Genomic DNA, 14,564 nt, shown 5'->3' with positions numbered 1-14,564 from the left:
GAGGGATCGAGCCCCGCATCGGGCTCTCTGCTCAGTGGGGAGCCTGCTTCCTCCTCTCTCTCTGCCTGCCTCTCTGCCTACTTGTGATCTGTCTGTCAAATAAATAAATAAAAAATCTTAAAAAAAAAATTAAAAAAATAAAAATAAAAAAGAATAAAAAAACTGAGGCCCACAGAGGCCACATATCTTGTCTAAAGTCGTATAGGTAGTAAATAACTGATCTGGAATTTGAACTCAGATATCTCTGGGTCCAAAATCTATGTTGTTTCCAGCATACCAGTAATTTAAACATTGGATTCTGTGGAAATGTCTGAGGTGGTGAAGGAGGCTAAGGGGAAGGCTGAGTGGCTGGAACTCATGTCCCACACTCACTACAGCTAAAGCAATTAAAAAAAAACTTTTTTAGGGACTCCTGGGTGGCCCAGTCAGTTGGGAATCTGACTTGATTTCTGTTCAGGTCATGATCTCAGGGTTCTGAGATCAAGTTCTATATGGGGCCCCACACTCAGCTTGGAGTCTCCTTGAGATTCTCTCTCTCTCCCTCTGCCCCTCATGCTACTGCTTTCTCTCTTTCTCTCTGTCTCTCAACTAAATAAATAAATAAATGAAATTTTAAAAAAGTTTTTTTAACCATTCTATTACATTATTATTGGTATGGGGATTTAACATTAAAAAGAATTTTCACATAGTTCTATCATACATACTGATAGATTGGTAGCTTATTAAAAATGAAATAATCTATCATTATCTATTCCATCAGCTGGGGAGACCTGAGTGTACTGGAAAAGGCACTCAGGAATCATAGGCATTTATTTTAATTCAGTTGATTTAATTCAGAATTTTATAAAGATGGGAGTGGGGAAGTTTGAGATAATAAAGGTCACCTAAACCTGGGCCAGTCTCAGCTGAGTCTTCAGAGTAAAGATTCACAAAGAGGGCCTCACAAAGCTGGATGGACCTGTTATGGTCAAAAGTTTCACAACATTTTCAGCACAACTTGATGTTACACCTAAGCAACCTAATAAAACCCATACCACCATACCCAGTAAATGCAAAACTTGTTATTTTAAGAGAGTGCACCTAGATTTAATCTATCTGATTTATTTATTTATTTGTTCATTCATTCATTCATTCATTCATCCATTTCTTTACTCTGGAGGTGGTTGGAGAAGGTTGACTACTAGGTGAGCTAGAGATGAAACCTTTGAGACCCACTCACTATACTAAATCAGATTTTTGTGGTTGGGATTTGTTTCCTTATTAAAAGGTGTGGAAATCCATAAAAAATGTTTGAATATTCTTTCTAAACCTCTCACATATCTTTATTAGTTTAAGGTGGGGGTAGGGGTGGTATGGTATGGGTGTTAAATTACTCTTCCTAGGGGGGAAAAAAAGTAACATTTCCCCCATTACTTAATTTGTATTAGAGATTCCTGTCAGCTCCTACAGAGCAAACAATGCAGTTTTATGTGACAAAGATTGAAAAAAATCACCATATATGCCACAAATGGAGGTAGAAATGAAGAAGATAAAAACTGTATTACTTGTTTGAAAAGCACTCAGGGTCAAAACTTTTTAGGATGTAAAAGCCCAGATGAACTCTGGGCTGCTTCCTCAGGCGACAGAGACCTCTGGCTAGAGAAGTGTATTTATAGTCTCCTGCTCGAGATTTTACCTGATTCTTACTTTATTTTTATTCCAGTTGCTACATTGATGGCCGGGTGGTCAAGGTGATGGACTTCCTGAAAACTCGCCTGTTAGACACACTCTCTGACCAGATTAGGAAAATTCAGAAAGTGAGTAAATGTCCCCTGGGAAGGAGTGAGTTTGGGGGTAAGCAATGAAAAGGTCTCAGGGTCCCAGCTGGACGTCAGCACTGTGGGAACCAGGGTAGAAAAATAGTATAGTCCAGAGCTCCCTTTCACAGCTGATGATTGTTGTTTATTGTTTTTCAAATTGAGAACTGTTTAAATGTGCCATTTCTGGGTTTAAAGGCTTTTCTATTCTAATAACAACTATTTTTTAAGAGTTTGCTTCTAAATTATGAGTTTCTTAAGGGAAGGATAGATTTACTTTATTTTCTTTTTGCAAGGGTTTATATGGGGCTAGTTTATGGAGGGAATTGTTATATTTATTCAGTGAAATTCTGGTCTGGGGCATTGGCCATGTTTACACTATTCTAAATTGTGTTAAATATCTGAGCCATATATATGCTATTCCTAGATGTTTTAGAATCAGTCAAGTATCATCTTACTTTTGTAGAGATGGGGGGAAATCTATATTATATTAAGCAATTGCATGTATGTCCCATTAGCAAGATATCTTCGGTCAACAGTTCTCAAACTTGAGTACAATCAAAATCACCAGAAGTTGCTCATAAAGTCTGCAGTCTCACTCCTGATGTTCTGAGTTAGTATGTCTGGAGTGGTGGATCCCAGACATCTCTATTTTTAATAGTAATCTGTCAAGTGATTCTACCCAATGCAGATCACATTTTGAAATACACTGGATTAGTTCATTCTGAATTGTGAAGATCTTATGTCTGTAATTTCCATCTGCCTCTACAAAATTATATCACATCTTTTGTTGCCCAGTCAGGTCAGTTTTCCAGGGAACAGGGACCTTTTGCACACTCACCTATCTCTTGAGCAGATTAAACAAATTTTTGCAGAAAAATAGGAACAGTTAAATGACCCCCGTTAATATGGGATGAATGAATAAATGAATGAACAAATGAATAAATGGATCATGTATCAAATTAGCTGTGAAAGAAAATCATATTTGGAGTATAATCTTAACTGATAAAGTGGTGCATTTTTTGGTATCCAGACCAGTGTTCTGCTCAGATTACAAAATCTTTTTGAGTCCCCGTGTTCTCAAAGGGAACTCAAAGCAGCTGGGAAGCCTCAGGACTTCTGGACTTCTGCATCCCAGTGTGATCCCTCTGGGAATCAGGCGCATTGCCTAGCATCTTTATCTGTCACTGCCTCCTACCATGTAAAGCCTAGGCAAACTAAATAATTTGAAATATCTCTGCCAGTCTCCATTTGACATTCATTTAGTTTTTAATATTTAAATATTTAATATTTACTGAGCACTTAACAAGTACTAGGCAAAGTGCCAGGTGCTAGGGATACATGCTGGGGATACGGAATATGACATAGTCTCTGCCTTCAAGAAACTCACAGTTTTAAAGTTTAACAGTTGCTTTAAAAAGGTTGAAAAATATTACTTAAGGCAGTTGAATATCATTCTATTGAACACTGAAAATTTCTAAGCACTTTATACTAATCTGAGAGTAGGTATCATTCTCTACTCTCTATAAGGAGGGAGGAAATTTCTTTCATTCGCTTATTCTTCCATCCAACAGATATTTATTGAGCGCTTACCAAGTTCCAGGCAATATGCTCGGTCTTTGTGTTACAGTAGTGTATGAGATAGACAAGTCCCTGTATTTTGGGCTTTTCTGATACCAAATCTAATGACCTGCTTAAAGGGCTATCATTGGAAGTAAAATGATTCTTGGTATCATGGCATTGAGAGTGACGTTTCTAACTGTGCTCATGTAATTATTTAAGAAGAACACATAACTCTACATCAGAATGAAGACAAAGGTGTTGGGAGTTAGGTTCTTCCCTTTCTCTGCACTGCTTGTCTTCCTCCAAGGCTGGATACTTCTTAATCATCACAGAATGTTCGAAGACTGAAATAAGTGGCTAAGCTCATGTTCTCATTTGTCCAGGCAGGGCCAAAGAACCTTAAAGAAAATGGCTCAAACCCTGTGCACAATTGAGATTCAGATTCAGACCTTTTAAAGTCTAACGAACTTGGATGGGAGGGCCACATACAGCTGCAGGGAGGAACAGTGGCACCCTTAAGAAAAATGACCTTTAGGAGGAAGGCATCTGGCTGGGGATGGCTATAATTAGTAGTAAGACCTGATCTCACCTTTGGCTGTTGCAGACAGAACATGCCCGAGGTCCTCTCAGACCTAGGTTCCTGTTCTGGTTATGACTTGCTGTGCAACAAATTACCCCAAAACTTAGTGACATTAAACAACTATTTACTGTGCCCTTTGATTCTATGGGTCAGGAATCCCCACAGTGCCCTATGGGGATGGTTCATCTATGCTCCATGATGTCTGGAGCTTCAGCTGAAAGACTTGAAGCCTGGGGTCACGCAAAGGCTTGCAGCTGGAATCACAAGATTTGTTCACTCACAGGTCTGGCAGTTGATGCCAGCTGTCAGCTAGCACCTTTGTTGGGCTGATAAGTGGAATAGCGACTTCTGGACTTTCTATGTAACCAGGGTTTCCTTCCAAGGTTCAAAGTCAGATGCCCAGAAGTGAGAGTCAGGTGGAAATCATACCACCTTTTCTAACCTACCCTCAAAAGTCATAGGGCTTTACTTCAATCATAGTCCATTCATTGAGACAGTCAGCAAGACCAATGGAGATTCAAGGAGAGAGGAAATAAATTCCTTTTGGTGGGAGAGTAGCAAGATTCTGGAAGAGCATTTAGTACTAGAATGATTTTTGCAGTCATCTTTGGAAAATCTGTCTGCCACAGTTTCATCCTCCCTGTATCATTTAGGAGCCCTTCATTTCCCTGTCTAATTTTCTTTTCCCAGCTCTCTTTCACAAAGCTCTTGCCTGATATTGCCTTAAATGTGTAACTACTGGAGGTGTTGCTGGATCACAGATTCCCTGAGATTTGATTTATGGGGTAGCCTTTCTATTGGCTGTGCAGCCTGGACCCAGTTGCTACAACCTCCAGGATAAGAATCTCTCTCACCACAGCCCAGGAGGTACTAAGCACTGGTCTGCTCTGGGGAGATGGGGACTGGGAGACCAGAGAAGGGTCACCATGTTTTGCCAGTTAAAAAGTTGCTTTGGCTGTTCCTGAGGTCCTGTGTGTGTGGGTGGAGGGTCTGGAAATCAGAGTCCAAGGTGCACACTGGGACACACTGGCCACGCTTCTTTCCCGGAGCTTCCAAAACCAATTTAGAGAAGGGCCAAGTAAGACTTTAATATGCATATACCTAGATCCCTCATTTAAAAGCTAAAAGTAGAATCTTTGTTTCTACTCTATTTTGAGAAGCTCACAGAAAGTCCAATGATTCCCCTTAGGCCTACAGTGATGGAAAAAGGGCAGGTTTTCTACCAAAATCAATTCATGAAGGAATGGTTAGATAAATCAGTGATGAGACTGTGTTTGAATAAGAGATAGAATATGGAATTTGAAGTCGGATGGCTTGGGTTGGAGCTCAGGCTTAGCTGTGTAACCTTGGGTTATTCACTTAACCTCTCTAATTTTGTTTCTTCATCTGTAAAATGAGGGTGCTAAGAATACTATGATCTTTCCCTTTTAGGGAGATTAGGAAAGTCACATGAGGCCCTGTTGTGTTAATTGCTATTGGATGCTAGTTCTTATTGCTAATATTATTGTTAATTCAGTTTAGTTTTTTTTTTAATTTTTTCTTTTCTTTTTATTTTTATTCCAGTAAAATATATGGAACACTTCACAAGTTTTTGTGTCATCCTTTTGCAGGGCCCATGCTAATCTTTGTATCATTCCAATTTTAATGTATGAACTGCTGAAGTGAGCACTATTATAGTTATTTTTAATAATAATTTGTATGACTGAAGAAGCTTCTGGCTACCTTTATCCTCAACTTGTTCTTTGCTTTTTTTCCTCTTTCCTCTTTCTTTGAACCTTGGGGAATATGGTAGGTGATATTTTTGGCATCTGAAAGGCAGTGACTCAATTGCTAAAAACAGCTGTGGTTTTCAAATTTGGACTGCCACTTACAGAAGAATTTCTGAGCCGTGGGCAAATTCTGGTATATGAAAATCTATATTATGTATTTGAAAGCCAAAAAGAGACAATGTTTGGACAAGCCACTCTTTTGGATGATCTACACATTTTCTCCCTTCCATTAGCATAGGGATAATCATCTGTACTTTGGGAGATGAATCAGGGGAGAGCTGAGAATCTCACAATGTAAGCAAGAGTCAGATGGGAAAGTAAGTGATGTTTAGGATACAGTGCAGATGGTACAGTGTGGATACCTGGTCTGACTCCAAAACAATGACATAAGAACCAAGAAGAACCATTCTGGCTTAAGTCACTTAGACTCTATGATTTGTGTCTGCATCTCCTAGAGGAATCAGAGGAGGAAATAACACTTTTTGGTATTATTTTCAGCAATTCAATAAGCACAGGAAGGAGTTGGTGAAATCCCAGTCATAAGGGAAGTAGTTCCAAAAGTACTGCCCATATGATTGCATTTTGAATACTAAATAAACCAAACAATTGGCTTTCCTAATATTTGAAAAACTCCTTCCTTCCATCCTTCTTTCTTCCTTTCTTTCCTTCACTTATCAACTGTTTATAACATTCTTAGTTTTTTTCCAGACCCCTGAGGATAAAATGGTGAGCAAGACTTGCATGGTGGGTCCTCCTAGACCTTGTGGTCTAGTGGAAAAACACTTAATGAAACAAGCAATGATAATAAAATGTGATGACTCTTGTAACAGGGATGTCTAGGGTGCTCTGTGAGTGCTCACATCCATTCCATGCAAGCCCATGGTGGAAAATATCTACCTCAGTGTGTGAAAGAAGGGAAAACCAAGAAATCTTTCCAGAGGAAGTGACATTTAGGTTAATACCTGAAGGACAGACACCATCTAATTTATTCAGTTCTGAGCATGCGAACAGAGGACTAGCAGTGTTAAATATATATGGTAGAGAGAATGATTTGTCTGGTTCATGTTATGACCATGATTGTTCTTTTGTTAATATCATTGCTTATGGTTGACTATAATATTTATTAAGATGAATTCTTTTGAGGCCTATTTTTCCAGTATACATTAGTTACAGGATCAAGGAAGTATGAAGCAGAAGAATATTTAATCTCTTTGAAGTAATTAATAGATCAAAAAAGAAGCTTTTCTGGTTTACCCACTTATTTGAGCCTCTTAGGACATGAAAGGGGAAGGGAATAAAAATAGCAGTGATTGTTGAGGATTACAGAATAACTAAAAGCACAACTAAAGGAAAAATGAAGAAAATGATAATGTTAACCTTCTCTCTTTTTTTTTTAAGATTTTATTTATTTATTTGACAGACAGAGATGACAAGTAGGCAGAGAGGCAGGCAGAGAGAGAAGGAAGCAGGCTCCCCGCTGAGCAGAGAACCTGACGTGGGGCTCAATCCCAGGACGCTGGGATCATGACCTGAGCCGAAGGCAGAGGCTTTAACCCACTGAGCCACTCAGGCGCCCCTGTTAATCTTCTCTTAATGAAGAAATAAGAAAATAAAAATGGCACTACTAGGCTAGGAACAGCAGTACCACCACAAAAATCAGTTTTTGATTCTTCCATTCACTGAGCAATGTTAAAGGCTCATTTCAGTGTGCCAGTGCCTATTTATCATAATGCCTATCATTTGGCAGGTACTTAATGAATGTTAGCTGATGGGAAATAAGTAGGATGGAGAAAGTAAATGAGCAGAGTAAAATGGTGGAAGTACAAGAAAAGTAAAGTAGTGTCTTCTTCTCATTCACATTTGGATCTGCTATCTCAGCTGTTCTCATGCAGGAGAAACTAATCTGCTGCTAACTGTGTAGTATAGTGTTGAATAGATAGAAGTATATCTGATCACATGAACCCAGTTCTAGGGCCCTACCTGGGACACCAGCAGAGGCCTGGGAGAGTAGGAAGCTAGAAGTTTGAGCTTCCCGAGCTTCCCAGTAAATTATTTTCTTTGACACCACTTGGCTGTGTATCTGCAAATGAGCAGTATGACCCAAGGGATCTTCGACTCTTCTCTTTCATATAGAAGACACTAATAATAAATACGGGCATCTAGCTGGAAAGGCATGTTTACCACAAAAGCGCTCCAAAGTTTTAGTTGTTGTCATCTTATGAACTGTATCTCCTTAATTCTTTTTTTTTTTTAAGATTTTATTTATTTATTTGACAGACAGAGATCACAAGTAGGCAGAGAGGCAGGCAGATAGAGAGAGGGGGAAGCAGGCTCCCTGCTGAGCAGAGAGCCCTATGCGGGGCTTGATTCCAGGACCATGGGATCAAGACCTGAGCCGAAGGCAGAGGCTTTAACCCACTGAGCCACCCAGGCACCCCTGTATCTCCTTAATTCTTAAACAGAAACAATTATAAAATGCACCATAAACTTATTAACAGCTTGTAGGGGGAGCAGATAGGAGATAGGGTAAACAGCTGGCAAGTTTCTTTTGGTATTATGAAAAACATTCTGATTTCAAAGCCATTAAAATGTGGAAAATGCATTATTAATTTGCAGAAATATAGTAACCATATTTATCTTTTAGGTTACAGTGCCATTTATTGACTGCATCATGTATTACTAGCTCATTGAAGAAACTAGTCATTTGTTCAAGGCCACTAGTCGTAAAATCAGAATTCAAGGCCAGGGCCACCTAAGTCCAGAACTCACACTCTTACCCAATACACTCTTCTGCATCTGCCATACATGTTAGCCATTTATTTTACAGCCCATGTAATATTTATATTCCTAAAGTCCCAGGATTAGGAAGGCTTTTAAAGAATACTGAATGTTCTTGGTGAAAGAAGATCAATTTGACCCCATGATCAGTTCATATAATCTGGAGTGGGTGTCCTAGAAGTAAAAATTAAATGACAGCTATATATTAAGTAATGTCTAATATATTACCCCAATATTAGTGGAAGAGGACAGGGCTTTTCAAGGAGTGATTTGCATTCATTCACTGGACTTCATTCTTACGTCTCATACACACAGGCTTTTGGTCAATGCAGTGAGGTCCCGTTATGTGCAAGGCAGTGACAATGTGTGGGTATGTGCTGCCCATGGACACTTAGAGGAATGGCCCTGGGAACAAATCGTGGTTTAGAGCAAAAAAACCTCTTCAGGAGGAAGAGGCTACTTGTGGCGACCTTCCAATTTTCCACATGGAAGTGGGAGGATTATAGGGTTTGTCCTGAGTGAGAGGAAGTTACTTCTGAGTTTGACTATGACTTGTCAGTGGGGAGACGTCCAGTAAGCCTGGGGGTTGATTCCTCATGGAAAAGAACTGGGAAGAGAAGAAGAGTCATTCTTATGCAAGCAGCCGCTGTCCAGTCTCTCCCTCTGCTAGCACTTATCCTTGAACATAGTCTTTACTTCAGGACTCTGTGAAATCTACCTTATTTTTTGGCATATGCTAATACTTTCCTTGCCTTCCCTGGAACTTTATCTTTTTTTGTGTATGCTCTTATTTTAATTTTACATTTTGTTGCAATTACATACAGTTGCTTTTCTGTGGTTGGAGATAACAAGAACAGAATGCAATTTTAAATCCTAAAATGCCATAGAAACAGAAGCCACAAATTAAAAATTGATCTGATACCAAAAGAAAATGGGTAAATGTGGCACTCCGGAACAGGGAGATGATAAAAATAAATTATATAGAAGAAAATTAATGAAACTGACAGGAAGTACATCAGACAGAAGAAATAAATCAGGAAGAATGTGATGAGATATTGGAATAGCTGAGCTCAGAATAGCCCAGTGTGTCTAACCTAAGAAGGACATACTAAATATGAGGCAGGTTGGTCACTCAGAAGGTTCTGGGTCTCCTCAAATGAGAAAATTCAAATAGAAAGTAGACCCCTGAACTGGAATTGTGATGGTTTGGTGTTTGCTTTTAAGGTTTTGAGGTTTTTAGTTATCTTCACTGAAACTTGGCCTTTTCATCAGTAAAATATTATATCTCCCACTTATTAACAAATAAATTATTTCATTATCATATTCTTTAACAGGTATTTAATAAAAAAGTAACTGTCAAGCAACATGCCAGGTACTTACCTATTTCTATAAGGTATCTATACAGGAAAAAAAAATGTGGCTTTTTCAAGCTGTTTACATTATAGTAGGGAAGACAGACAAACAGAAAATTACAATTCAGTTTAATAAGGTCAAGGTCAGAGATAGTTTTGAAGAACTTTGGAGTCCAGAGGAGAAATGAGTTTATTTTCTAAAGGTTTGAGGAAAGTTTTACAGAGAAGGTAACATTTGAAATAAGCCAGAAAAAAAAAAAAATCAGGTAATACGGATGAGATGTGGGTAGGGGGGGAGGCAATCAGTAAAAACCTAAAAGAAGGTCATGTAGTTGGAAAATGGTAAGTCCACTCTGTGTGGTGAACCATAGGTCTTGTGGGAAGGGAGGGAAGAAGAGGCAGCTAAGCGGTCGTTGTGAAGGGTCTATGATACTAAGTTAAATGAAGCAGCTGGCATGTATCCTGAGGGCTGGTGGTTCTCATCATCATTCTGTGATGTCTAACATACTCCCAGGGACAAATCAGTAAAACAGACTAGGGGTTGTGTGTACTTACTGGCTCCTTAGCTTTTTTTCCCAGTTAGGGAAACATTTCATAATTTCAGTGAATGAAAAGAATGTTATTGTGACATCTTAGAATCCATTCTTTTTATTTTATTTTTTTTTAAAGATTTTCTTTATTTATTCATGAGAGACAGAGAGAGGGAGGCAGAGGCAGAGGGAGAAGCAGGCTCCCTATGGAGCAGAGAGCCTAATATGGGACTCCATCTCAGGACCCTGGGATCTTGAACTGAGCCAAAGGCAGACACTTAACTGACTGAGCCACCCAGGTGCCCCTATTCTTTTTAAGTAAACCATTCCTTAGAGAGCTGTGTTCAGTATTAACATAGCATATATCCCAACTAACAGCACAGACTTCTGTGAGCACATGATTGAGTGCTTCTGCCAATAATGGAGAGCCAGTGAAAGTTCTGAAGCTGTGGAGGGACCTTACAAGTTAACAAATGGCAGCATGGGGGATGACCTTGTGGATGAAGAGATTAGAGGTGGCAGACCAAGGAAGAAATGATAAGATCCAGGACTTAGCAAGGGACAGTGAGGAAGGAGGGGTCAAAATGGAATGATCCCTTCCTCTTCTAATATAGTAGGTATGTTAGAGTCAAAAATATGCAAGAGGAATGGACAGAAAAAACATTATTGAACTCTTACTTGGACCTCTAGTCAATACAATAAGAAACAAAGAGGCAGAGGTACCACCGAGAAGAGGGCTGTGGATAGGTAGGTTTAAGAAGCTTCCTGAAGCTATTTGCCTTCTAACCAGTGATTAGGGGACCAGTTCTGGTTACTCAGAGAGCTACTGCTCTTCCCAAGGTCCTGGGGAAGGTTGATTTCCAAGTAGATGAGATGCTGGAATTAATGGGCTCCAGGTTCTTTCGGAGGTTGGGCCTCCTGCCAGGGCTGATTAGCCCAGCTGGCCTGTCCACTATTCCTGTTTTATTGCTTCCTTTCTCATTAAGGAAGGTGTTGGGTTTGGATAACCATAAACAACATGTCTGCTGTTACATGGCTACCATCTCTTGCACAGCCAGTGGCTGAAAACAGGCTCTCGGGTGTCTTTGTTAAAGACTTAAGTCACAATTTTGGAGAAACAGGAAAAGGAAGCCCAGGTTTGAAAATGTGCCACATAAATGGTTATTTTCCTGTTTTCTCTTTTACCTTACCAAAAAAAAAAAAAAAAAAAAAAAAAAAAAAAGTGGCAGGGGAAATATAACTTCAAAGAAAAAAAATATATATATATATCTCAGTATGGTTTTTCCTCATTATCTCTCACCCCTGCTCTCTCAACACAGCCACATGGAACAGTTCCGATGTCCTCAACCCCTCAGATGGGAGGGAAGGGAGTTGGAGGCTTCCCTTCACATCAGTCTGCCCCCAGCAGGCCCAAGGAGTTGGAGCAGCCACTGGCCACTTGCTGAGCTGTTCTGTGGGTGCCTCACAGTTCCCTTGTCCACTTGAGCCCAAGGGCAGAAGTCTTATAGGACAATAGAACCCTTGAAAGGGAGCCCGCCACCCAGCCCCTCTCTACCCTCATTCCAGTAATCGGAACACTTGTACTTCTTCCCTGTCCCCAGGCAACGTGTTCCTTAAAATGACCTTCTTTAGCACATCATTTCTCACCAGGAACTGTACCCTTGTTCTTTCCAGTCCTCCAATTTTCTCTCTTCCAGCACAGGGAGAATCATATTTACTCAGAAAACCACAGTGTTGAACTATAGCCCTCGCTTTCTTAGAGTTTCACTTTCTAAGGGAATTTTGCAGCTGGTTCCAAGTGCTTTTCTGGATTTTTTTTTTCTCTCCTCTTCTGCCCATGTTGATTTCTTCCCCAGTCCTAACCAGCCCCCAGCCTCAGTACCTCCCCTACCTTTCACCATGATGGTCATCTCTGCTCATCGTAGACAAACAATTCATCAAACCTCTCACTATGTCCCCAATAGCAAATGCTCAGAAAATCCTTGTTGATTTTGTACCAACTAGTCCCAGAGCCTTTAGTATTAATACTTTCTAGAAATCTCTCCCCTGCAGAACATCTCATAAAAGCTGGTTTAAGTTGTACATAAAAATCCTACCTCACTGTGTGTTTTGTTCACGTGGCTTCTCTAGTGAAGGACGGGAATTACTCCTGTGCTGAATGTCAGTAAATGAACTACTCGGTAAATGAACTACTCTGAATGCTAATTATGTTAATGTGAATTATCCATGTGCCTTTTAAATTTTAAGTAGACCTTTTCCTGCTAGTTAGCACATCTGGGTTATTACCTACCTCCACAAACACATCCAAAAGACAAGCAGCCAACTCTAATGTTAGATTGATCCAAACCTCTTTTTATTTTATTTTTTTTAATTTATTTGACAGAGATCACAAGTAGGCAGAGAGACAGGCAGAGAGAGAGGGGGATGCAGGCTCCCTGCTGAGCAGAGAGCTCCCCAGAACCCTGGGATCATGACCTGAACTAAAGGCAGAGGCTTTAACCCACTGAGCCACCCAGGCTCCCTGAACCCAACCAACTCTTGTGCTTTAGACAAGGCGAGTGGTCTAGATTAACATTCGGTTGACTTTAAGAATTTACCAATAAGCCAGATACCTTTCCAAGTGCTTTATAAAAATTTGGTCATTTAAATATCATAACATGCACAGAGATGGATATTATTACTATTCTCATTTTATAACTAAGGAAAGTAAAGCTCAGAGAAGTCACACAGTGAGTAAACCATAGAATCAGGATTCAGACATAGACAATCTGAGTGCCAAGTCCATGCCCCAAACCACTCCTCAGTGCTACCTCACCAATAACAACAGTTTATAAATTGTTTACTTATGAATCCCCCTGCAAGTCAGAAGAGCATTCAGATGAACTTCTCTTTATACAGTGTCTCTGTCCCTGCAGAATCTTATGTACACGGTATTTTACAAATCCAACCATTTCCCAGAACCAATTCCTCATTTAAAAGAGCTAGACTAGGCGCCTAGGTGGCTCAGTTGTTAAGTGTTTGCCTTTGGCCCACATCATAATCCCAGGGTGCTGGAATCAAGCCCTGGGTTGGGCTCCCTGCTCAGCAGGAAGACTGCTTTTATTTTATTTTATTTTATTTTCTATTTTCATCATGATAAGTGTAGTCTTTAATCCCATCCCCTATTTCCCCCAACCCCTCCTCACCTCCTCTCTGGTAACCATTGGTTTGTTCTCTATAGTTAAGAGTCTGTTTCTTAGTTTGTTTCTCTCTCTTTCGTTCCCCTTTCCTCATTTGTTTTGTTTCTTAAATGCCACATATTCCACATTCCCTTACTCACTGTATCCCAGACGGCCTTCTCTTGGTTCTACAAACAACAGTCCTGCTTCCATATCTTGTCCTTTTCCTGAGCTCCTCCTACAGATCCATCAGGGGTTGGTTCCATCTTCAGTCAAGTCTAGGCTCAGATACCACCTTTCGGGGGGTGACCTGAGCACTATCTAAAGTATCCAGTCCTGCCCCTCCGGCCGAGTCACTTTCTCTCAGATTATTCTGTTTCATTTTCTTCCTAGCTCTTTTTATTTCTAAATTTCTTTGTTTACTATTTATTTTTAGTCTTTTCCACTGGACTAATAGTAAGCCAAAGAGAGCAGAGCTTTGTTCTGTTTCACTCATTGCTGTATTTCTGCCCCTAGAGTCTGTTTGGCATACAGCAGGCACCAAATAAGTATTGGTTGAGTGAATGAATAAATGCATTTGATAATGCCTTAATGTTTGGGAATGGAAACCCTTAGCCATCTAGTCTCATTTTTAGGTATTCTCCTTAAGTAATTTCATCTACTCCAATGGCTTTTTCTACCACTCTCACTATTTACCTGAATTTTGACTCTTTTTTTCTGTTTCTTGTTTTTTATGAAATTTTAACTTACATAGTCAAAGAGACTCTTGACTGTTGAGGAATAGGAGGTAAGGGGATCAGCTTAACATTTTGTATTTAGAAGGAACTTAAGTTTCTTCTACTCCCAGTGCATGGCTTCACATGTTGATAAAGAAAGTTCAGAAAATAACAAGCCCCATATCTCACAACTAGTGTGTGGCAAAACCCAGAACTTCAGGGTACATTACTGATTCCACAGTAGTTATCTGCCTGTTAGACTCTACCTCTCCTTTTGCTGATGACACACACACACACACACACACACACACACACACACACA

General features: G+C 39.9%; 1 protein-coding gene across 3 annotated transcripts in view; it reads left to right on the top strand.

The window, feature by feature from the left end:
* LOC111145067 (heparanase 2 (inactive)) overlaps positions 1–14,564 on the top strand; it is a 667,951-nt gene that overhangs the window by 503,914 nt on the left and 149,473 nt on the right. For all 3 annotated transcript variants that reach the window (XM_022499683.1, XM_022499682.1, XM_022499681.1), the window contains one exon: positions 1,703–1,796. In XM_022499683.1, coding sequence (XP_022355391.1) covers positions 1,703–1,796 — 94 coding nt within the window. The remainder of the gene's footprint in view (positions 1–1,702; positions 1,797–14,564) is intronic.

The sequence above is a fragment of the Enhydra lutris genome, unplaced genomic scaffold (genome assembly GCF_002288905.1).
Source record: "Enhydra lutris kenyoni isolate GAN:26980312 unplaced genomic scaffold, ASM228890v2 scaffoldscaffold12, whole genome shotgun sequence".
Lineage (NCBI taxonomy): Eukaryota > Metazoa > Chordata > Mammalia > Carnivora > Mustelidae > Enhydra > Enhydra lutris.
The sequence above is the reverse complement of the archived record's forward strand: the minus strand, read 5'-3'. Positions and strand labels throughout refer to the sequence as shown.